The sequence below is a fragment of the Trachymyrmex cornetzi genome, unplaced genomic scaffold (assembly GCF_001594075.2).
Source record: "Trachymyrmex cornetzi isolate Tcor2-1 unplaced genomic scaffold, Tcor1.1 scaffold237, whole genome shotgun sequence".
Lineage (NCBI taxonomy): Eukaryota > Metazoa > Arthropoda > Insecta > Hymenoptera > Formicidae > Trachymyrmex > Trachymyrmex cornetzi.
In genome coordinates, this window is record NW_017297029.1 from 404226 (window position 1) to 431635 (window position 27410).

At 34.2% G+C, this 27410-nt stretch overlaps 1 protein-coding gene across 2 annotated transcripts in view; it reads right to left on the reverse strand.

Annotated features, from left to right (window-relative positions):
• The window catches only part of Kank (KN motif and ankyrin repeat domain-containing protein 2 kank), a 38219-nt gene extending 12998 nt beyond the window's left edge, over window positions 1-25221 (reverse strand). The window contains exons 1-4 of one of the 2 annotated variants that reach the window (XM_018507377.1): window positions 25020-25221; window positions 5860-5954; window positions 4620-4810; window positions 3764-4001 (exon numbers count right to left, since the gene is read on the reverse strand). In XM_018507377.1, the coding sequence (XP_018362879.1) occupies window positions 3764-4001; window positions 4620-4810; window positions 5860-5905 (475 nt within the window). In that variant the 5' untranslated portion in view covers window positions 5906-5954; window positions 25020-25221. Of the gene's footprint in view, window positions 1-3763; window positions 4002-4619; window positions 4811-5859; window positions 5955-7710; window positions 7903-25019 lie in introns of those variants that run through there. The other variant, XM_018507378.1, reaches the window with a different exon arrangement.
• Window positions 25222-27410: the final 2189 nt, after the last annotated feature.

Genomic DNA, 27410 nt, shown 5'->3' on the forward strand with positions numbered 1-27410 from the left:
AAGAGGTCCGTTAAAAATGTAACTGTTCTAGATACACACATTGGCTAATTGCGTGATGTAGATATTTCGTGTGCATCGGCAAATAGACGATAATGCTCGAAAGGGTGTTGTACATCGCGGTCGGACAATGAGGATGTAACGGCAATGTAACCGCGGGGTAATACGGTTGCACCTCGTGGCGGTAACCGGTATGGGCACCGGTACAACGACCGGAAGCAGGTGGTTCCAGCCACGCACCGTCGCGTCGCGTCGAGTCGAGTCGGCTTCCACGCCGCGTTCCGCAGCGCGAGCCTCGCGAACTCGTACCTCCTCTTTGCGTGCCCGCACTGCTCGCGAGGAGAAACGACCGCCAGCTATCTTCGAATTGCGACTTAATAGCACGTAAAGCCGCAAGAAACGGCCGCGACGCATTTTCACGTGGGATTTAATCGATGGGCGATGCCGGAGAAGCTTGTTACGCGGTAGATCCGATCTCTGAGAGATGATTTCGCGTAGTATGTTATTATACTTTAAAATCTGTTAATTGGTTTAGAACGCGCGTTTTTGCGGATATTAACCTTAAGCTAGCGATGTATCTTGAACATCTTTCCTTTCGTTGTCAAGAAATGTAATTTATTATTCGTTTCTTTTTTCACGGAAACAATGGACGTTATTAAAACTTTCTTTCACTTTGAAATATTTTCCTATGTCGATAGTTATCTATGTTGATCTTGATTGATACTTGTCTAATTGTTTTCCTCTGTATAATATTTCATTAGAATATTTAGTAATTTAACGATGAGAAATAGATAGAGAAATAATTTAATTTATACATCATACATATAAATATTCGCGAATTCGCAATATACATATCTGACGGGAAGATGATATAATCCCGGGAAAAAAATGTTTCATATAAAATTATATAAAAAATTGACATATTATATACAATTATATATAATTATATATAAAATATGTCCAAATATATAACATTTTTTCCCGGGATAATAAAACCAAAATACAAACATTTTTATATACCATTGAAATTATCGTTAAATTAACATATTTTGATTACAAACATTATATTTATTAAAAAAAAACAGGAAGTTAATTAGTCACACATAATATTAAAAAATAATTAATATTTTTACAAATATTTTACTAAAACTCTGATTTAAATTCTAAATTGGCTTTCAAATATTAAAACTAAACAGAGAAATTTCACTTCAATTCATCTAATCACTTTATTCAAATTTTCCCTCTTTAGACATTCTCCTTTCTTGTATGTGTGATGATTGTATAATGCTAATTGCCAGTTGATTGGCAAAAGAAGATACAAACTGTATCCACTTTGCGACACGTTTCCGTTGTCAGCGGGGTGCTGTCGGTCACACGATAAATCGCAAAACAAGTAAGAAAGAGCCGACTCGTCTCGTAGAAAGAGACAAGAGAGCTGTTTTCTCCAACACAGAGAGGCTCTTCTACCATCGTGAGAAACGGATGCGATTGTCCTAGCGAAACATAATCGCCCATCAAGTAACAGCTTTGAAATCAGAGAGAGAGAGAGAGAGAGAGAGAGCGAAACGCGTGCGAAGTGATCTGATGTTCTCGAGATTATCGGAATGTGATTAATGGTAAAATAAAAAATTATAATGGTATCAACTGTCTCATTACTCAATCAGTCGCAAAAGCATATGACTCGACTACGAGATAAATATTTTTCGTCCCGTAACTTCTGAACTTCGTGCTATTGCAGTTATCTCGAGAGGAAAAATTTCTTCTTATTCAATTATAATTTCGTATTTTAATATTTAGGACATTTGTTTTAAATATCATTGTTTTTAACATTTGTTTTAAAATATCTATGTATTTGATAAAACTAGAATAAATTTGTCATATAATATAATTATCGCTTAATATAGTAGAGAGCTCCTTAAGAATCGGTCAAAGTTAAAAGTTTCGAATAATATAATATTCTAGAATTCTAATAATATAATATTCATGAATTTAATTAATCTCGAATGTGACTGTGCGCCGAAACGTTCGGACATTAAGACACAATCAATCTGAGATGCTAATAATCGCGAACCGAAACGGACAATCGCGAGTATATATAATCCCCCCTTATTTCAAATAAGAAACTTTTAATAATTATTACTTTGTTATAAATTATGAGTAATTATTATTTATAATTTATTATAAATATTCATAATATGTTCTTTGCACTAAAATTTCATTTAATTAAACCTAACATGGATTTATTGAGCATTCAATAGTGTCAGTTATATCATATTATATATTTACATCATTCGATTTAAATTTATTATAAGAGAATACTTTGTTAATTACAGAACGCAAAAGTTTGGAAACCACTGCATAAGCCGTTATGAGATAGTTGGATTACCAAAACGAGACAAGACATCTTTTTAAAGCGTTTAAAAGAAATAACGGTGATCGGAGCAACACTTTTAAAACATCTGATAAAATTAAGAGCCTGCGAAATAAAATATTTGGCAAAACGATTTCTTCGTAATTAAAGAGAAGCGGTATCTTTAAAGTAGTTATAAAATTCTGAGTTTATAATATTCTTATGAAAATTCTTTACCGCACACGATGATAAAAGTCATTCATTATAAGTTTATATAATAATGTAAAAAAATTCTGTGTAAGCATATCACTTTGCACACCTTCCTTCCTTGATTTAACAAATTAGCTGAAATTAATAAGGAATCTGAAATTATTTTGCCAAGTTTTGATCTTAATTGCGCTTGAAAAAATTCTTAAAGAAAATAAGAGAGACTGTTCTAAATTAATTCGAACAATTTAACACAAGATAAAAAATAACGTATGTCTCTTTCAATAATTTCTATAAAATAATATTTTAGTGAAGAGAAAATATTCAGCAGTAAATGCATTCGTCACGTGAATTTGCATCGCATAAGATAACGGAAGATATTATAAACATAGTGGAAAAAAAACGTTCGCACGTTCGTTACTTTGCTTTCTCGCAATTAATTATAGTCGCGTGCACTTTCAATCGGCGAGGTGTTATTCAATTATCACTTTAGACTTTAGACGCAGAAAGCTTACGCACAAGTAATTTCTAACGCGTCGACGATTCCAAACAATACAATTTCTCCGCGACGATTTATTCCGTAGGCGAGAACTCGTGAAATCAACACTGTTGTCTATAATAAGAAGGCAATCGCATAACGAAATAATTAACGTGTTCCGATGCCGTGGCGACTTCAAAGACACGGAAGAGGCCGTTTCTCTCCTCGCACCGCTTGCTCGCTATATAGCAGGTCATTGGGCCATGGAGAATCCTAAGATGGCCGCAAACGGATTTAGCGCGAAGAAATCCAATGTGCGTGAAAAATTATCAGATCTCTTTTATTTTATTACTCCGTTTTTTCACCGCAGCCGTTAATTCGTCGTGCGAACAACTCATTAAGTTGCCATCACGAGTAATTTTACCGTTAATTTCGAGATCGGAACTCTTCGTCTTCCGACAATCAGCTGATGAGACACTTGACACGAAATGGATTTTATTAAGTTTCATCAATAAGTTTCTACTACATTTCTAACGACGACTGTTTCTAAATGAAAGACAAATTGCAAACGCCAAATTCCTGTCGCGATATTTTAATAGAGAGGTCAAACTATAATTCGAAAATTTCTATATAATTATTCTATTGTTTAATTACGTAATATACGAGTATATGTATATATTTAATGTTTGCAATATTTCTCGCTGTTATCGATAAAAGAAGCAATATTTTACCAGTTTCTGTAAAAAGTCGACAATCGGAGATTTTCGATGACCTGCAAGATCGCTTGAGGGTCGCTTCGAAATCACCCACGACATCGCTGAGATCGACGATTGGCGAGGGATGCGAATCTCTCTGCTGTCTTGGCGGCGGATGATTTGATCTCGGCAGAGTAGTCAGCCCGTTCGCGGTCGTACATTCTTGCGGTATTTTCGGCAATTCAGCCTCTATGCCCGCCAGTGCCGGACTTACCTAGAATCAAAAATAAAGGAAACTATCTAACACGAGGACGCTTGTTCGCCACGTTCAATATGAATTAGGTTGGTGCACTCCGTCGCGCTTTGTGTCGAGTGATTTATCTTGAATCTTCACGGTTTCGTCGCCTTGCGATGAGCATGTTTATCTCGTCAAAGTCGGTAAATTTTCACGGAAACAAACTAGGCGCGATCAAGTAATTTGATACATGGTTAAAATCATTGTAATTTTTTAAAACATGCAATTAGAAATGGCATTTAAATGTAAGATCTACATCTTTTATTTTTATCTATAATACAGAATATCGTCAATCACGATTATTATTTATCATAACCTACCTTACTTAATTACGTGTCAAATAAATGTTAAATCCTTTTCAATTAAATCCCATTATCGACATTATTCAAGCAAAATTCAATATTATTCATTGTAATAATAAATATCATAAATAACATATAAAATATCTAAAATGTGACATCAATTATTATTCGATATAGGAAATATTCTCTCGTAAAATTAAACTGCATTATAGTAGTCACGGTTTTATTATTTGTTAACCAGCATAGAATGGTGCTTTCAGTACACGTAATTAGAGATATTGTTAAAACTAATTACCAGGCCCAGAAGAACCTCCATTGACTGACATTGTCTACGACGTTCTCGCTTCTTACGTCGCTCCGTGCAGGGCCTGTCCCCGGCGCTTCCGGCCGCGACGGCCTCGCAATAACGCACGAAGTCCAGATCGATGTGATATCCGTAAGGGCAACAAAGGCATTTCGAACCGGAAACGTACGCCTGCGTCCCCACTACAAGCAAAAACACTTTACCTCAGACAATTTCGTTTGTCTTTACATTTATTTCCGATAAGATGAACATTTATTGTTGAGACAACGGTCAAGGTTGCGCCATCAAGATAACACAGATATAGTTTCTGCAAGTTCTGCAGATTTATTCGAAAAAAGCGCATGTTTTATCCTTAAATCTAAATTTAAAATTGAATTAATTAATTATTTATCTTGATTTTTTAATTTATTATGCGTGTTGAAAAAATATATACATGATTAAAATGATAATTGGTTATTAATATATATTACTCAAAATTTTTAATTATTAATGGCGACTAAATTAATTGTTAGAATAATCAACAATTGGAAACTATTTTGTTTACACTTCGATCGCGATTTAAGAAAGAAGTTTTTGGTTGGTGTGAGAGAGAAGATCTATTAGTTATTTTAATTAGAATTAAAATTGCAATCATTCATCGTCGAATGACTCTTTATTCGAGGTTAATGGCCGCAGCGCAATGTAAACCGAAATATGTTGTAACCATTGGCAACTATCCAGAGAAACATAGTTATAATAATCTCGCAAAGTTCGTTAGTCGGGTGAATATGGAGATTCCATTTAGTGTCATACCGCCCGCTCGTAGTAACACAACATACGTGGCAATGACTTAATGAATTCCGCCTCGACACATCTCGAAGTATTCCGTGTCACATATTCTGAATTATGTGCAGTCAGGTGTCTTTGTTCTTATTTACATATAATTACAAGAAATGAGAAAATAATGTTTGACAAAATAATAATAATAGCGGTAATTTTATAGTACCTATAAAATAAAATTTAATGTTTTTATAATAAATAAAATTATATAAGAAAAATAATCTGCTATATCATAACAATGATAATTATTATTATCTTTCTCATACTTTTACTTGAATATCATAGATATTGTTTTCAAATGTAAAATAATATTGAGTCGATAGATCTCCTTACATTCCACGCTTATAATTTCCGATTCAATTATGGCCAACGATCTCTATAGACGTATGCACTTTTATTAAAAGTGACTCACCGTTTCCATTGAAAACACGGGTCGAGGGAACGACAGTCAGGGCCATGATCCCAGCTGATCGTCAGACACACTTGCAAATCCGCGTTTCCATAATCCTGAAAGTGCAAATAAAATCGTACGTTAGTCGCGTAAACGTCATGAAGAGAACTCACACGTTGCATCGCGTTTTTGTGCTCGTGCATATAAGAAATATGTGAAGAGGAAGAAATTCCGAGAGCGATAGATTTTTTGAGCGAAAGTCGAAACAACTGCAGTCTGCACGCCCTAATTGTAATTATTGCACAACCGCACGGCCGTTGTAGTTTCTCGGAATAATTACATAATTTTCTAATCTTTTCACATACCTTCGTCAAAAATCGTACAACCTAGTCAGCCGCTTCTCGTCTTTGTTTCTCAAGTCATTTCGACCGAAGGAAAGTTTGCAATAAGATCTTTATTAACATAATTAAGATGTAGCAATTAGCACTTAATAACGGGGGGCGCGATACAAAAACATTCTCTTTTACACAGGATTGCGATCAGTTATGGAGAGATTAATTAGTCGCGAATATCTTTTCTCTCAGACTTTTTCGATACTTTCTATAACTCATAAACGTCATTTCTGCTGTTAGACAAATCCATTATTATACGATGCGTGGAATAAAATAGAGTTTGGCGGTACGTATTTTTTTTTATTAATTGACAGTTATCCGCGTGACTCAGAAATTTGCGACGACGCTGTCGCAATATATCATCCACGTGTTTGTACGTTGAAAGAATTATTATACGCGGATGGTGCAGAGAGTGCGCTTTTAGGCAGCATAAACGTTTGTCGCGCTTTAAAGGGCGCGGAAAGGTATAAACCTCCTTAAACATGCTTTTCATGACGCGGCCGCGACGGGCGAGCTAATTCCGTATCCCGGATTTCTGGTCTGACGACAGTGCGTCTTCCCGCGGTTTCTTGTCTGTCGTCCCCACAAACTTTTCATTGTTCTGTGGGCGGAAGATATTCGATGCGCAATTCTATTTCCGACAAACCGCCTGGATTGTCATTTTTTTTAATGCCACTTTCTCGACTTCTCGAAATATTACTTGCCGTCCGCTTAAAATTTTACCTTAAATTTTGCAGAATCTTTAATATATGATAAAGAATTAATGTTCCGCTTTTATATTGCAATCTACGCTTTGTATTTATTTGCACATTCATTATCTTTATATCGATATCTTAAAGAGATATCTCTGTGGAAACATGATCTTTTCCGAGCGATATATAAGATAATAGACATATTTATGATAAATATCTATATTTACCGATAAAATAAACGCATTTGTTAATTTTATTATGTATTTTATAATTTAATTGTTTCAGAATTCACAAAGAAACTTTCGCCCAACAATTTTCTTGGATTTCAATTGATGATATCACATCAATCATAAACATCATAAATTAATAATTTGACTATATGCACGTACGATAATTATGAAACATGATGTAATATGAAATTATGCGTGGCTTTCACTTTTTATTCAAAATCATTCAAGTCTCTTACGTCGAACAGTTTTCAACTTACCACTCGTTATAATTTTCTCAAATCAAAAGTGTTACCTCAAGTTACGAAATATGATTATACTTACTGATAAAGGAAATTCTCCGAAGAGCTTTATTGAAGGTCACGTGCGCAAAACGTTTACCGCGATCAAACAGTTTTCCTTCGACAAACTGATTAGAGGAAGACAAAGCGAATAAGTTTTCGAGCGAGTGAGAAAAATCTTCACATCGCAGTCGAATCGAGATGAAAGCACGTTCTTCTTCGCGACAGAAAACCGCCTCGGCGAGCTCGAAGGGATCACTTAGAGAGCCTACTCACGTACAGTGTAGGGAGACTCGCCGGCGCGGCCGCGGCGGTGTCGTCGTTCAATGGAAAGTTAAGTCAGCGACTTCGCGCGAGCTCAGAAACCATGGCCTAATTTCAGAAAAACGATGAACGCACGAACGTGTCGATAAATCGCGCGAAATTCCGCACCGGAAAGCGCAAACGCGACACAAATGCTCACGTATCGGAGTACGTCGATCCGACAGTGTTAAACTGGATCGATATACAGTGTTTCTGATAAGCTCGACCGTCTGATAACGAATTATAGTACGCCCATACGCTCGTTGGAGGAATTAGGACGACGGAATATTACGCGCGACGCCTCCGCAAGAATTAATTATTCGCTTGATTACGTACAAGGTGCCTCGAGCTTCCCATATTTTCTCTTTCATTCAAAGATTTTCGAAAGTAAATACGTGAGTTTTGCCTCTTAGAACATGACAAATAAAAAATAAACTATTTCCAATCAAATAAATTAATTTTTGAATCTTTTTGTTATTTAATGTGTGTGAGAAAATATTATCTTAATAAATATTTTAATGTGGCCCAGATGTCTCACGTTAGATTTTCTAAAACATATGTTCGTACATGCGAGTACATAAAGTTAGCGAGTAGCAAGAAGACGGTAGTGAATAATGATCGCGCTCGTCCTTGCAAGGCTAATAACCACTTTCATCTTCGATTATCTATTAATGTCTCCAGAAAATTATTTTACGACATTGACGTATAATACACACACGCATGAATACTGTAATAAGATATTCAAAGCTCTTACACGTGTCTCGTTATAATTTGCTTGCAAAGGCAAAATAGAAAATAATACTTGTGCACTTTCAATTTTGCCGTTAATACTGTAAGAAGCGGATATGATATTGAATATAAGTATATAAGTATAATATTGTATATCACGAGCTCGCGCGCGATCGAGTCGAGAAATTCAATTATAATAATTAGCTCAACTTTACATTCTTGTTAACTTTGTATGAATGGATGACGTAATTATATATTACGATGAATATTATCGTGTTTTGACATTAGTTTATTATCTGTTCTACAAGATTTGAAAAATGCGATACTAAAAAATCTGAAACGTAAAATTTTTGAGAAATTTTGATTGAAAAATTGATTTGATTTTATTAGAACAAAGTTACTATATAAGTAGACAAATGATAAGAACGAGATCGAAGCCTGATTCATCCAAGTAGATCTCATCATACGGCATACCGCCGTAAACGTGATCATTACTTTCCAGCGAAAGCAAGCTCGATCCGTTTACTTCTTTGTAAGACCATACCATAAAAATCCTCGTCACTCGTTCACTTGTCACCTACGGCCTACGGGAGACCGAAGAAGAACGCTCGAGTGCGCTCGAGAGTAGCAACGCGTGCTAACTTTCATTTTCACGGTATGTATCTGCCTATCTGCCAAAAGCGATCGAAACGAACAATCGTTCGCCAAGTGAAACGCGAGATTCCATTAACGGAGCGCATAAATAGTCGCGAGCGTACGCGGTGCAATAAAGCGGAACAATCCGGCGCGGGAAAATCCGGCTTATCTCGCCGACAAAGGGAAAGAGTTGTTTGCACGGCGACGAAACATTTCTCTCGTGTCGGATCAGATAAGACTGCAATGTCGCGCGCCGTGCACATCACGATGCACCCGGAAAGAAATACCGCGACGCGACGCGTCGTATTGCCATCTCCTTGGCCTTTGGCCCACGATTATGGACACAATGGCTCGTAAACAATAGAGAAATCGTGCAAGAGACCCGCGGCCATTCGCATATTGCGATCCTCCCTTCCATCGTATGACCGCGATATTATGATACATTCAGCTGCATTATGAATTATTGTCTCGGCTACCGCGTGTAACGGATGCAATCATTTGCATCTGTCTGGTACAACCGTACAACGTGCTCATCTCTCTGATCTTCATAGATAATATTGAACTTTTGGCGTGGGCTATTATTAGATTTCTTGCGAGTGTTTAGCAAAATATTTCCCATGCAGTCATATTTAAAATGGTATAAATTATATAATTAAAATAAAAAATTAGTATATTTTTATTGAATTAATTATTTTATTCTATCATAATAGATACTGCTGAAAAATTCCTTCATCTTTTAATTTAAATAATTATTTTGAGAATGTAATAGATACATGCGTATATCAATAAAGATTTTATATAACGTTAGATGATAAAAAGTACTCGATAAAAAATACTCGAAATACTTTTCTCGATTCAAAGGTATATTCTTGTGAATCTTTCAAAGTATGCAACTTTAGGAATCTTTGATGTGCGTCGAATAACTGATTACCGTTCGTTACCCTTATCGGTATGAGGATGTAATACGATACAACAGGACGCATAACAATTATGAGTAACGTGTGAAGGGTTACGTTAATATCAATTTCCTGTTTTTCCGTCAACTCCACCGTTGCTGGCAATTTTTCTCAAAGCATGATATTAACCGTGCGATACTTATAACGAGGCTCTTTACAGTATATAAATAGAAGGAAACTAAGAAAAGAGTGAAAGATAAAGAGTCATGTGCATCGTCAAAGTGCAGGCACGCGAAGCGAACGCAAAGAATACATCCTGCGTGTGCGATGGAAAAATCACTGGATCTTGACGCGATCCGCAGGATCTTCTTCAAGTTATTCGGGGGCATTATCCTTCCGCGGTTCGTAACTTATTTCGCGTTCTACGTGCTCGGGAGCTCGTAAAACTCCATCGTCATCTCGTCAAACGAGATTGTATCATGAAACAAGTTACAAAGCTTATGCGTCATGCTTTATGCCCGTCTATTTCACCTAACGCGGTTTTAGAGCCCGATAAAGCACGCATGTAAAGCCCAATATATCACGCATGTTTCTCAAACACCCTTGAACGCGTGCGTTTGTCGGCCCTTCTAAGAAACGGTGCTCTTTATGTTTTCGACCATTTGTCACTTTCAACGCGCGGAAACGGCAATGACAGCTGTGTACGACGAATTTTTGTACACTCCTGTTACCTTTTAAAGTAATTTTTAATCATCACTCTTTCCTAATTTCTTGCCACAACAATGTCTAAACGCGCGTCCTTATCATTACTATGTAAAATAATTCTAAAGGCCGTGAAATCATACATATATATATGTACCTATTTAAAATGGAATAATGGATTAGAATAATACGCGTATTCATGATTGCGTGTTGTAAAAATAACCCGGAAACGCCACACGCATTCAGAATTGATTTCTTTACTATTTAAGTGACTCAATGCGGGCGCATCAATGTTTAACCTAACCATTAATTTTCCGCTTTCTCGTGAATGGGAAATGACCGACTTGAATGTCACATTGCAAAGGTCGAGATATTCCATTTGTCTATTAGACGTTAGTTTCTTGCTCACTAAAGAGACAAAGTACATACTAGACAGATTATTATGACGGATTTGTGTGCTGTGGACACACGCACACGCTTAACACGTACATGAGTGCGCCCACACACCGTTCGCCCATTAAGGCTTTTCTCAATGAATGTGTGCACGCCGAAAATATCACCGCACCGGATGACGACTAGAGCTATAACGCGTATTTTTGTCATCTTCTCGCCGCGAAGATGCGGTCTCTCTTTCATGACTCTTTTGCGGTGCAACAACAGGAAGTAACGACTCTACCACGACGACGCCATGCGAAAATTCACATAAAACCAAACGCCAATGTTTTGAAAACAAATAATCAGAAAGGGAAACGCATTTCCGAAGAAATTGAAAAGCAGAAAACAATATTGTAATTTAATATTTGTTTGTGTGTTTGTGTGTGATTGTTGTAAATATTTTATACTTTGTCAGTAAACATAAATACCACGGGTACGGTAAAATAACTGATACGATTTATTTAAAATAAAAAATATAAAATAAGTTTCAGAAAAACTTATTTAAAAAATCGCGTAGAAGTCGATAAAATAGTGACACAACTTATTTGAAATAAAAAATATAAAATTATTGGTTCTCCAAGAACTTATTTCAAATATTAAATAAGAAATAGGTCAGAAGAAATTATCTAAAATAATAAATATTAAATAAATTTTTATTTTTTTCCTTATTTAAAATATATATTTTAAGTAAATTTATTTAAAATAAGACCGATTAAAGATAAATACATAATTTATCGAAGAAGAAAATAATATTAATAGAAAGAGAAAACGAATCGATTTATGTGTCTGTGCAATATTTGTTCGAATATGTAATATGATATTTTATGACATCAATTTCTGAGTAATTAAAATGGAATAAAAGCCGTAAATGTCGATGATTGTAAAAAGCGGCGCTTTTGTGCTCACAACTTCAAATTCCGATTAGCGTTAATTAAGTTCCTACGGCTCTTTGTGCACTGGCATTTCATTTGTCGTCGTTGAACAACAAACGGGAGACGTTTGCCTCAAGGCAAGGGTTTTCCAATGTAACATGCCGACCGATATCGCAGCATGCGATTTAGTTGAGCGTGAAATTGATCTCCATTCTGTGTTCGCCCGCGACAATGGGACATATAAATAGAAATTAAACTCGAATGTAGATCGCTATCGTCAGCGGAATCAGATCGAAACAGTCGGAACACCTACGAGACGTGTCTCTCTTTATCCGCGTGTGCTTTTCCAATCCAATCGATTTAATCTTGCATGTTATAGATATAGAATATTCCACATTTACTGAAGGGAATAAATGTAGATTATTTAACGAGTTCAGAATTGATTTATTTTTAATGGGAATTTGTAGCACCGAACTTAATTAATACTTAAATAGCACATTCCAGTATATTAATCATCCGATTGTAGATTACCGGTCATATTACGTTCGAGAATACGGTGACAACGGAGAAAAGAAAATAGTCTGCAATATAAACTTCGATCTACGTGTAATAGATAAAAGTAGATAGATAAAAATTACAAATCGTCTATTTACCATGAATCTAAAGATAGCGCGAATCAGTCGAAGGACAATCATGCTGCTCTTTGCTTACCGTATTTAATTTGTGATTATCACAGTCCATTGTGTTGTGAATGAAGTGTGAATACCGTTAAGGCCACGAATCTTGATTATTGTTGCAAATGAATTGATTAAATTAAAAAAAAAATTTTAAATTAGAATAAAGATACATAAAAAGTTTTTAATAATTTGAAATAGTATTTTCAATAATAGAATAGTAATAATTGAATAGCATTTTCTTTAGCTTCAATAATTTCTATAGTCGTAATTGAATTGTTGGTTTAGAAATTAGCAGTTAACTGTGAATTCACGGAAAATGATAATTTCAGAGGAATTTCAAATAGTGGGAAGCGCAGTAGGAACGCGTGAAATCGCTCGTAAAATCATTTTATTGCATCGCTATTTTACATTACCGATTTTCAGTAGATATCGGGAAAATGCATGATTAATATAGATTATACATACAATGTTATCGCTGCTCACTGTTGGAAAAACATCTTGCACGATAAACTGCATAATGACGCAGTATCATCGAGTCGCTAACATTCCGCGTTATTAGATTATCGTTATTGGAAAATCCGTTGTTCGATAATAACTTGGACGTTTGCTCGGTCAACCGTCAATTTTACATAGAAAAAAAACTGACGAATTTAAAAAAAAAACGTAGGCTTCTGACTCTATCGGATATTTTTTATTATTGTAAAAATACGAGTGTTATAGGATTAGAGGATAAGCATAAATAACTCTTTCAGATAACACAATACAAATTTTTCGAAAATATTGTTACATATAGATTGCCTTTTTATAAACATTTCTCTATATTTTTGTGAAAAGACACACGTATGATAACGCAGAGTCGCATATTACGTGAGTTAATGAGATGGTTTATGTACATAAGCGTTGAAGATAAATTAGATACAAAAGGTAAAGGCGCTTATGGTATTGTATAGCGCATGCTAACCACAGCTATTAGATCAAAGTTAATAAAGCTACATCCACGCCATTAATTGCAATTTTTGTGTATTTGATTAAAAGAGTCCTATTAAGAAAAAAATAATAGTAATATTGAAATGATAGAATTGCTAAAATTTTGAGAAATTCATTTAATTTCTTATATTTTGTCAGATCTTTTTCTAACAAGTGCATCATGTAGTAATATTGGAGGCGGAATAATAATCGGAAAGAAAGAGAATGTAGAATAATGAGAAGAATACTGAATGAAATGTTTGTTTCTGAGCGGCAACTGATTGTCAAAGATTATTTAGATTAATTCAGCCGCATCCTACTTTTGTTTTCTCTACCATAACAACATGAATCTCGCGAAGCACAGTGTGAGTGTTCCTTTATTGGGTACACGGGGCCTGTTGCAACTCGAGGCTTGGCGGAGGCGTGCGATGCGCGTGGGCGTGCACGCACCGCACGCAAGACTTCTCTCGTACACACTACGTGCTGGCGTTATAAGCACATACGAACACGCACGTGATGGACAAATGTAAAGGGTGCTTAAAACATTCCGGCACCTGTGCCGCTACAGGACTATGCCACTCCGTCATGTCGCGTTAAAGAGAAGCACCGATGCATATCTGCATGCATTATGCAGCCGACGTCGCGTCGTCGCTTCGCTTCTTTTCATTATTGGAAATCACGTAGACTTGATTTTTTTCACGTTGACGTTTCTTTTTTCTCACCATAAAAAGCTGACTTCTAATAGCCTAGCCAAGAATTTTATGAAATTAAAAAAGTCATTTAAATAGATATTCATATTATATCACACTGAAAAAATAATGACGAGTTTAGTTTTATGCTTTTCCAAAAGACTTGATTTTATTTTTAAATAAATTTATTTCTAACTATTTTGTCTAATATTAATGGTCTTGTAACGTAACTTACTTTTTTCATGTACATAATTTTCATAAGAATCTGAATCTTGTGGAAGGGAAAGAGAAAAGAAACATACCATATCGACATATGGTATACAGACGTATAACTTTCCGAGTTCAACTCTCCAAGCTACCTGAAAAATTCTCACGGCCATCACTTCGCTTCACCCGGTACATGGTAACGAACATAAGCCCACCTATCAGCTTCTCGCGCGTTCGCCCATACATATTACGCACACGCGTGCGGTGCGACTTGAATAATACGACTCGTGCGCGGCGCGGCGTACGTGAGCGTATAGACCTCACTCCTTTAAGAGCGTTTCAAGCTCGAGAGCTGTGTGAGAACACACTTTGCGCCAATAATCACCGCCGTGGAAAGCGTTCTTCAACAATTCCGTTCTTGAATAACTCGTCAATTTTTAGCGATAACATTGCTTTGCAGAAATCTTTCGGTCGCGATTGCATTTTTCAATTGCGATGCTGCGCTTTATTAATGCGGTTCGTAAAAAACCGTATTTTAGTGAAAGTTAATTTTTGCAAATATTTCTTCATGCTCGATTCGATTTATTAATTTTCCCACAGCATTCAAATATTTACACGGTAACATTGTCATTGACATTATTCCAGTAAAAGATGTTAAAACAGGATGTTAAAAAGAGATCGATTTTTGTCCATAAAGGTGCAAGTAAAAGGAATAACGTTCTTATATAGATTTTGACTTCCTGAATACGATAAAATTTCAATATTCTTATTCAAGGTGTTCCCCAAGTGCCACGAACTTTTTAATAATTTTATCATATTCAGAAAGCCAAAATCTATAAAAAACACTATTTCTTTTACTTACATTCTTTTAGATAAATATCGGACCTTTTTTAATATCTCCCAAAAAAGGGCAGATTTTTGCCTAAAAAGGTATAAGTAAAAGAAATAGTGTTTTTTGTAGACTTTAACTTCTTGAATATGATAAAATTATTAAAAAGTTCGTGGCGCTTAGGCAACACCTTCAAAGGTAAGTAAGAATATTGAAATTTGTTCAAATATATCATGTTCATGCTCAATTTTCAAGGTGATCCCTAACTTTTTATTAATATTATCGTATTCAGGAAGTGAAAATTTACAAAAAACGCTATTCCTTTTACTTACACCTTTATGAGCAAAAATCGGCCTCTTTTTAACATCTTCCTTTGCAAGTGGGAAAAAGTTCTTACAAGTTAAAATAATCGCGGTATTATCTTTTATCAAAATTCATTGTTGGCCATATTGGCAATATTATCTATAATTTTTTTTCAGCCACACTATTATTATATTAATCGAATATATTCGTTGAAATCTGTGGTATACTCGAAAATAAATGAGTCTTTTTTTAACGTAAAGCGTTAACAATAAAATGAGATTCGCGTGAAATCGACTTTTTATAGATGTGACTGCGATGAATGTTGAACGCATCGAAAATACTAATGACTTGTTTCAGCGAAGGTCTCACGTAGCTATCTTATATCTTATATATTTGTGATTTTACCAAATTCATCAGATTATCTTATTTGAATTTAACATATATCCAAGAGCGCGATTAGGAAACTATTGCACAACGATTTCATACTTTTTATAAAATCGTGATCGGCAAATAACTCACGTTGTATTATTCATAACACTTTTTATTGCTTGGATGAAAATAACGATGATACGTTCATACGTATCATGGTCATGATAGAGATTCTGTATATTAATCTGCTCTCATAACTCATGCATGTTAACTATAAATGAAGCGATTGTTTTTCTTTTCCTCTCTCTTTTTGATTGAGATCTTTGATTACCTTTTCGATCATTCAATTAGCGCTCCTTTTTCATCAAAGCTGAATCACGCCAATCACAGACATGTTTAGTATGTTTACCAAATATGACTGGTGAAGAATTTACTAATATATCTCTACGTATTTAAACATGATTAAAAATTATATAATATCGATAGAATATCATCTATTCTCAAAACAAATCTTCGTAAAAATTATTCAAAGATATATACCTATAAAATTATCGTATCGCTTTGTCTAAAAACAAAGACTTAAAAATTACTTACGATGATTTCAGCAACACATGTTAACCTTAAGAATTTTTATATTTTACTTTTAAACTTATAAATATAATTATGTACTAAAAAAATTTCAACGATGCAACAATGGACAAAATACTAAATCTTAATCTTTCATTGAAATGCACAATAGAACTTACTCGTGTAGAATAAAAATAATATTCAAATGTGTAACGAAATTTAAAAAACTGATATTACGATTTCAGTCTCTCATGCGAAGTCTCCAAGAATCACGCAAGTTTAATGTAAACATATGTAGTATACGTACGAGTTAAGACCGGATATGTCGAAGCGAATATTGACAATTCCCAGTGACTCGATTTACATCTAAATGTAAATGTCCGGTATCTGTCAGTCATGCGCGCAATGCTCGCTTCGACGATTGTTTATTTTGATAAACGGAGCTCGATGTGCGAAAAGTCATTCGCCGTTATTTTAAATAAACTTTGCGGCACTCTCTATAAGAGAAGTGTTTTACATATTATGTGACGGGAGACTTTATTAATTGGATGATCCAACGAAGAAAATGTGATAAAGTAAACGGAGTTGAATTGATGTTAGAAAATTGACTGTAACGTATAAATATTTGTAACTCGTTGCAAAGAGTGTTTTTTATAGAAAAATCTTTATTCGTTATTTTAATATATCGATATATATCATTTAATTTTTGTAACTAAGAATTTATTATTTATATAATAATATTTCGGATTTTTATTTGAATAATTTTCATTTAATATATAAATTGGTGTTATTATTCCTTCCTTTCTTTTTCTCTTTCTCAATCAAAGGTATATAAAATGAAAAAATTATATACATACCTACACACATATACGGTAAAGGATTCATTAACTCGACGACGCGACGTGGTGGACGCCGTCGTTTCACTGCGCGTGATTATCGTCATATGGATAATTACGGGGGCAAGTGCAACGGGAACAAAAACTCGGCCAAGAAAGGTAACTAAGCGAGGAGAGATTTATTTCGTGCTGCGCGACTCGCCGGGTGTATTCTACTTGAGCCTCTCATTATTGTATAACAATGTACATGTATGGTCGTGTCGCTCGTGGTCGAGTTTTCATTTTTCATACAGTGAAACGATCACACGTCAACGGTATTTGTTTATAGCACCATATATATGCGGGTGGAAAATGGCTCGCGTAAAATAAATTATGACCATCTCAGGAATATCAACCATCTCTTTGTCGAAAGAATAGATTGCGTATATAAAAAAAGCCACAATAGGAATTTGAAATAGTATTGTTATAATACATAATCTTTGGAATTTGATTATTGTAAATATGTGAATGCGAAAGTCGAGAATACTAAGTATATTATATATTAATTTGCTTGAGAGGCGTTCCATCTTTTCATTTAATTCAATTGAATTAAATGTAAAGAATCATTTTATGATTTTGCATTAGCTACAGTGGATGTAATTAATTAAAATCATATCAGTTACATGTACATACGAATTGCCGTTCCGTATTAATAAGCTTGATTAAAAAGATCCGCACAATTGTGATTTAATTTAAATTTAAACATAATAAAGAGTAGCGTATTTTCCTCTTATATTAATTAGCATATTTGCTTCATGAACTAATGAAAGATGAATACGACTAATGAAAAATGAATACTCGCAAATAAGAAACTGCGCGAAAGGATTACGTATCCGAGATAAGCGTATGCCAACTTGATTATGTTTTGTGCGATGACGTCGTTCTCGGTGCCTCAAAGAGATATTTCCATAGTTGTCAAAAGCGTAGCTTGCGATTATTTACACGACTTAATCGCGCTCAGAAATAATGTCAAGGTCTTGGCATTGCGAATAACGTGTTACTCACTTTTACATGTTACATTCATAAATGCCCATCACGTACATACGTTAAAGCAAACGCGAATGTAACAGGTAATTCATAAATATACGACAAAAATAAGTGTTATTTTCAGGAGAGATTCGAGAGAATTTAAATACTTGAAGAAAATAAAATGCACGGTAAAGTAAATATTACATATATTAATTTATTGCATATGCACGTAAAAATAAAAATAACATTTACAAAATAAAACTTGCCACGTCTATGTTTATTTCTATGAATGTTGTGTGGATGTATTTCAGAGATTGCTACAGTCTAGGCAGATGGAAGAAATAGCTACTTAATGGTTCGATGAGAAATCTGTTACTTATGACAACAGCTGCATCCACATGTGAGCTGGTATCATGGGAGTGTACCCGTTTCGTCCTAGAAAACTATTAAGAAGAAAGTGAAATCGGACCAGCATTTGCATGTTCTAAATATGCAAAGATTAGTATCGATATGTTTTCATTTTTTTAATATCTTTTTATTATTAAAATTTATTTTTTAATATTTATTGCATTGTACAACAAAAAATAACTTTTTTTTTAACACCGGAACGAGACTAGGCATTTTTCAAAATTTTGTTTTAAATGCTGAATACGAATTTGTTTTCCAAATTATTCCATCGCATCACAATTTTGAGAAATTTACAATTGAAGTTGTAAAAAAACAGCAAAAAAGTGAAACTGCCAATTTGGATATTCGTATTCAACGGTCTAAAAAATCTTTAAATTTAAATAAACATAAAATTGGAAGTTATTTTGTAAATCATCGATTTTTTGCAATTTTGACTGCAAATTTCTCAAAATTGTGATGCAATTTGGAAATTTCCAAATTTCGGATTCGTAATCAGTCCAAAAAACTATGATGAGAAATGACTAGTCTTGTTTTGGTATTCTTTGTCAAACAATATGTTATTAATATTTGGACAATTCTATATGTAGGGTAGGTAGTCCAACAGTGAACCAGTAGTACACTATGAACCATTACGATATTTCGTAAATGCCACATTATCAGATTGTGCTGCTATATCGTGCAGCGACTCGCATTTAAACCCCTCCTCGGCTTCCCAGTCGACTAGCAGATCGCGCCAAAGACGGCCATGTAATGTCACATTTTAAGAAATTTGGGTTGTAAGGTAAGTTTTTTTCGTAAATTTTACGCATTTTTTATGTTTTCGTTGTTATATCTATTATTTTTTTCATTGTGCAATAGTTTTGTGTGCACATTTGGCTTTATTATTCTGTAAGCAACTTTTTCCGTTACATTATTTTATCACATTATTTAGGAGATTATCGCGGAAAAGGTTAGATGGTCTACAATGAATCATTTTGACGTAGTGAACAATAAACCATGGTATATTGTAGACCATATAATCTTTTTTACGATAACCTTCAAAATAATAATTTATTGTAATAATTATTTAAAATACGGCCCTTTCACCCATATAAAATCTCAATAAAAAGATACTCATTTGACGCGTTTTCACTCAAAACGAAAGAAAAATGTGGTGGTCAGCCTTGTGAATCCTCACCACCTTATAATCATCTATTTTATAAATAAACATTTTAAAATATAGCGAAACTAAAATAATCCCAACAATTCACAGCATAAAACATGTAGTTTATTATTAAAAATAGCATAGTTCATTGTGTAACATCCCTTGTACATAATGAACCATTTCCCGTTTTTTAAAATAATCGAAATTGTGACTAAACTTGAGGGATAACTTAAAAGTTATTATTTACAGTATGTAGTCAACTAAATTCGTAAACTATATGCAAAAATTCAGATCTTTAATTCAATAATTGAGAGAAATACGAGCCTCTGAAATTTACATGGTTCATTGTTGGACCACTTACCCTATATTAAAAAATAATTGTTCAATCAAAGCCCACAACTCCAATAATTTAATGAACTGAATCTTCAAAGAATGAATTGAATCTTTTTAATCGAGAAAGGAATTTAGATTGTTCAATCAAAGCCCACAATAATTTAATGAACTGAATCTTCAAAGAATGAATTGAATCTTTTTAATCGAGAAAGGAATTTATAATTTCCAAGTATGATTGTATCTATTTTTTAAGAACACGGAGCTTCGATGAATGATATTGCAATTTGTGCTGCACACATTAACATAGGAATGGCATACGAGTGATTGTGTGCTAAATACTCTCTTTTGTTACAAACCAAATAGACTGGATGTCACAAGCTGTTATGTAACGTTGCACATGTGCATTGACGCACATGTGCGTGGATCACACAGATCGACTCCGCAACAGGCGGGAAAAAAGACGGAGATGAGAGTTTGTTTGCACCTGCTACTGCATTCTCCAAGCGCATGCGAGAGCTCGTTATATGGAAATATCTCATTAATGGCCGATAGAAAATGACGAGTTGTGACGATGTCATCGATGGTAAAAGCCCACGCAAATTAGACATACACGTATTACGTTCGAATTATCGGTTTGGCGTAAATAGCTCTCGAAAGTACGTATATTCGATTATCTATACGCATTATCGAGTTAATATAATTACATATTTCTATTCTTGATCTTATTAGCAATTGTACTTTCTTCCTACCCACATGTCATTAAATAAAACAGTCGCTTTTGACGTTTGTGCTAAATAAATGGATTACGTCGCGTGTTTTGCACGATGTTTCAGCTATTACATTTATGGCATGTAACATTACGTTAGACTCTCGGAGAATTGCGCAAACTTCGCCGAGTGCAAGAATATTCGTTTCTGCCGTGCCGAGTGTTAATCGAAATGTAAATGACGATGGCAGGCGAACTATCTTCTCGAATACCTCACTATCGCTTCGGGGCGCAAAGCGCAGTTAAATCACGCTTATTCGTTCTACGCGGAAACGACGTTTACGCTTACGCTGTCTTCGCTTTAATGGCGAACTAATCCCCGGGCAATTACGGCGGCCTGTGTAATCCAGCCTGCGAGAGCATTAATTATGTGAAACGGAAAGAATCGCACACACGCTGGAGGCTGCTGCGCGCCTTCGTTCCTGCGAAAAAGATATCAACGGGCGTGGAACACTACAAGATATATGTTTATTTTGTCGTAGCAGTATATTTGGAAAGTCGCTAGTGTTTATTACAATCGATGATCTCATTGTTATTTCTTTTGTTACTTCGATGTTGAAGTTTTTTTCTTCGGAAGAGAGAAGCAGGCATATTTTCGAATTTCTGAATCTATCTTTTGCCGTATGTGTCGTTAATTTTCATTTTCTTGTTTATTAATTATACTTCCTGAATTATACATTTTATTTTATCTATTTAACAAATAATTTCTACAAATATTAAAATTATTATGAAGCTAAACAAAGAAATTAAAGTAAGAAAAGCTACGAGCAAACGACAAACACATTTTAATGTACATATGATACAGTTGACGTTAAACATAAAAGTAAAAACAAGATAAAAATATGTCTATATACAACTAACGTTTCGACATCCTTCGTGTCATTATCAAAGTTAAAAACTAACATGTACATAAAAGCGGTTGACTAAAATAAGCTAATAAAAATAACAGATTATAGACGTACAAAAAAGACCGTTGTTTAGGCCCTGATTTCAATTATATCTAGCCGACAGAAGGTAGATCCTGGATTTGCGCCAAAAAATATATCGCTGAGTATCAAATGATGAAAATATGTAATTAACTGAACAAAAATCCTGGATATACACCATGATTCAATTACAAAGGTTAATGTCAAATATAAAATTATCGCTGATACCGCCATTGAGAGTAAGCCAAATTAATTAATCCTTCATACGAAAGGTTAATCTGGATTCTAAAGTATAAAATTGAATTGTATAAGAATAATGTATAAAACTTGTTAACAACAAAGTATGTAACATGTATAATATGTGTATAGTATAAAAATCGGTAATATAAATAATACAAAGTTCCAAGAATTATAAAAAAAATGCAAGAAAAAAAAATAAACGTCAACGATTAAAACTGTAATAAACTAAATTTGAAGCAAACTTGCGATGAGAGGACCACTCTTATTATTTATATTACCGATTTTTATACTATACACATGTTACATACGTTACATACTTTGTTGTTAACAAGTTTTATACATTATTCTTATACAATTCAATTTTATACTTTAGAATCCGGATTAACTTTTCGTATGAAAGATTAATTAATTTGGCTTACTCAATGGCGGTATCAGCGATAATTTTATATTTGGCATTAACCTTTCATTTGATACTCAGCGATATATTTTTTGGCGCAAATCCAAGATCTCTACTTTTTGTCGACTAGATTCTTCGGTCTTTTTTGTCGTTATACGTCTATAATCTGTTATTTTTATTAGCTTATTTTAGTCAACCGCTTTTATATACATATTAGTTTTTAACTTTGATAATGATACGAAGGATGTCGAAACGTTAGTTATATGTGGACATATTTTTATCTTGTTTTTACTTTTATGTTTAACGTCAACTGTATCATATGTACATTAAAATTTGTTTGTTGTCGGCTCGTAGCTCTTTTTATTTTAATTTCTTTTATTTAAATCATTTGAGCCATTCTTTATTTTGTACTATTATGAAACTTTTCTTGTGTGTATTTAAAATTTCTTTTAATTAATAAGAGAGTAATGTAAATAATTTTCATTGCTGCATTTATTTCGAATTAAGTTGAATAAAAATCAAGAATTAAAAGTATTTTTGACATTTCAGGTTTTCATTTTTATATCCAATTTTTGTTTTCAAAAGGAGATAATATTTAGTAAGTGCCAATCACTTGTGCACCGTTCTAATTATTAATAACGTTTCCTACATTACGCTTGCAGACTTAATCACACTGCTGTCATTCGTAATGATCGTGACTCGATGTTTAGCATGCGCGTGCTCTTAAATTGCCGAGACGGTGCACGCTTTGGAGTGTCATAAGTTTGTAGGAAAGATTAGTGTTAATGTAGTTAACCAGCTCGACGCAGTATCTCTCTTAACATGTCTGTATATTTGTTAAAAATACGTTCAGTTTTTTATGTTAAAAAGATCCATATACCGCGCGTTTGACATTAACCGAATTAATATAATAAAGTGACTGCGTGCAGAAACGCCTTATCAAAAGGTTTACGTTCAAAAATAACATTCGTAATAAAGCCGATATATGAGATATGGACCTATCGCAGGGGTGTCTGATAACATATTTGATATACGTATAAAGAGATAAGTTGCCATCAAGCATACCTAGAATATAAATAACGATGTAAGCGTTCGTGTAAATAGACGTTCTAACGCTGCGCTGTAGCGCAATATGCAAATTGGAAATTGTCGTGGGTGTCCTGTCTGCGATTGAAATACGATAATCGTATATATATATATATATATATCGTGCAAAGCTGATCACATTGATAGTCCCTTTAAGCTAATGCGATCGACAGATAATGACAGTATTACTGAGAAAGAATATTGAACCAATATTTCAAATTCCATAGAGAATAAAAAGAAGAAATCAATAAAGATTAAATTTTTTTATTATAAAAAAGCAATATATGTAATGATAATGTCTCGAGAATTTTTTTTCTTAATACGAATATTATACGATACAAATGTATCATGTTACTGCGACATTAATACGCCATTTTTAAATAATGGTTTATCGTATAAAACAATAACATAATCGACCTCATATAGCACGGGTTATTGACTCTTTGGTCGACGTTCCAGCGATTAACTGATGTGTGTAATAAAGCGTACAGCATGCGTGAAATAATTATTCAATTAAATCAATAAATGCATTTAATAAGATTCGTGACTCAGGTTATGAAATAATAACGCAACGCGGCAAAATCGCCGCAATCTACCCCGGATGCTTATTATAACATGCCACAGCGAATAAATTTAATTTACATTATTACTGTCAGGTAGTTAGCTCGTTGTAGAAATAGGGTGCGCTTAAGATTGGCTCTAGATCTAATTTCAGATTCTAATCGTTTTATAGTAAGCTAATCCAAGCCTTCGTAATATAATAATCGTTTAGTAAACATTACGCTTTTAACTGAAATATATTAGTTGAAATATTAATCTTTCTTTATGCAGACGTCAACTACGAGTATATCTATCTTTATCGAGATGTCAACTATGATGTTTATAATATTAACGTAACAGAAGAAAACTTTAATCGATTTAAATAAATCTAATCCACGTTTAAACTACAATTTGGAAAAAAATTTTTTTAATTATAAACGCATTGCAATTCTAACATGTTAAATAATAAGAAAAGATTTAATTATTATTCGTTAAAATAATTGATAATTTTTATTGCAAAAAATGTTTTTATCTTTGTTGGAGTATATACTTTCAAAGTGAACTAAAGGATTATAACCCTTGATTAAGTATGCGCAGCATCTCTTTACGATGGCAAAGCACTCATTTTCTCCAATGATATTTTCCGACCTGAGTTTTCCTCAGATAAATCATTGACAAATGGATTCGCTATCTTACTTCCACAAGCACAAAAATGATTTACTAACCTGTTAATTCTTTTAATTTTCACTCACCACCACCCGCATCATCGTCCCGATCGACCTGCGCGCGATCGTACGCTACGACAACGATGGCGATGGCGAGGACGAGGACGGCGGCGACTTTACGCCGATCGATCGATCCTGTACGGTCACCGGCGAGATCGCGCGCGACAATTTCCACACACAACACTGGTCCCCGCACAGTCTCGGAGAGGTGACTGGGAGATTCTGTGGACCGACGGTTCTGGTTCACGACTGGTTCTTCTCCTTCTCCTTCGGCCTCTGGCCCCTTCCATCGGTGCAGCATAATACACCGTTCGCAGCAAGAGACGCGGAAAAAGAGACGCGGGTAAATGGGCGGCTATATGCGCACCAAGAGGATCGAAGAGAGAAGGAAGAAGTGGATGAGGATGCTGGGGCTCTCGACAGTCTCGACAGGTTGCCCCCCCAGTGTACCCGAGGAAAAGGGACAAGACGGGGTGGAAATTCTCGGACCCACTACTTGCCGTAGGGATCGGTAGGGTCAGGGACGGATTCGCGGATTTTGATTTTGCTCTTTGGGTTCTTACTCAGCAAAATATGTATTTCATCTATAAATACATTATTCGTTTAATTTTGAAGTAACATTCGCTAATTGAAGTTTGATAAGAGATTTTTACTATTTAAATTTATATTTAATCTAATAATTGGATTTATATTTCAATCCATTCAATTTTTTACTTTCACAGCAATTTTAGCTATTAGTAATAATAGAAATAGTAATAGCTTCGTTTTTATTATACATTTGATTAAAAAGTCTTGCCATTTAAGAATAAAGAGAAAAGATAATTTTTTCATCTCTTAATCTAACTTGCGTGTATATCTTTGTTATATGTAAAATTAATAGGCTTTCTTGGATTTAACTTTTAATATTTAATTTTTTTAACTTTATGAAAACGTTTGTTAAAAATGATTAATAATACTGAAGAAATAATGCTGAATATCTAAATAAAAAAATATAACATAATTACGATTTTTTAAAATTAAGAGCAAATATTTGAACGAAATAAATTGGTTTAGAACTAAAAATACGATATGTAAAATTAATATATATATATATTATAAAAGTGACACTTAAAATGCAGCAAGAATATATCAAGAATGAAATAGGTGACACTAAAAAAAGGAGCATTCCCCTGGCGAATCTTCGGCCCTGAATAGGGCCGTTCGGAACTTTACACCCCACTACCTGGCACCGACGTGACCCGACCAAGTCGGTGAAGGTTCTTAGCTTTGTCCCAGGTAGAAAACCGATAGCTCCAAAGGCTGTGTTTTAAAATAAAAATCTTTTCTGTATAGATCTGTCGCTGAAATCTCCTAATTGCGATAAAATTCTTCACAATTTTTCTTCAATTAGTTACTACTAATTTTATTTCATCCAAAAAATATTTTCTATCATACAACGAAAAAGTTATATGGAAAAAAAAGTTAAATGTCGATAATTATATTATAATACTGATTAATGCGGCTATAACAACTTTCTTTGATAATTATTTAGTATATACATTACGTATGTAAATTACATACACGTCTCTTAATTAAACGGTAGCCCGAAATGTTTGCGATATGGCATAAAACCAATCAGCAACAGGCAGTCTAATGATGATTTCTTTCTCGTCAAGTGCCAAAGTCAACAAAGTTTAATAAAGCAACTGCACAGTAGTAGTGGCAATGACCTGGCCGTGTAAGCATAAATTCAGCAACTCGATTGGCTGCAACTGGTGTACTTAGTAATTACAAGCCACTTATAAATTAATTAACAGACTGCCAAATTGCTAGCAATATATATAGAGACAAGAGATTTCAATATAATATTAAAATATCAAATTTATTCTGTTATATCAATAATTTTGACATTTTTTTGCTGAACTGTTTAGATCATTGAGATAAATTTTCTATGTGTAGAATATATTTTTTCATTTTCCTCTCATTTGCGTGCGGCAAGTCGATTAGGTCCAGCTGGAGCAGTCCACGAGCCATACAAATAGATCTTGCTCTCGTACCTCATGGTGATACTATCTTTGTCCGTTGAATCGCTGTTCCGTATTTAAAGAGCACGGGTCAAGTACCCGTACTAAACATTCAGACATCATATCCGCGTACGATGATGACATGTACGTAATTATCGTTTCCTTACATGGAAAAAACGATTTTGCTCAAATATCTAAAAATTTAGCTAGATACAGATTTTAAAATAATTTTGTTGGACTATCAAAATTATTATGTAGAACCAGGGACCCGGACCGAAAGATTTTTTCGATTCGGTTCCGGTTCCGGTTTAATAAAATATCAAATAAATGTTCCGGTTTCAGTTTCGGTTTTTTTTTACCAGTAAAGAAAACCGAAACCGTAAAAATT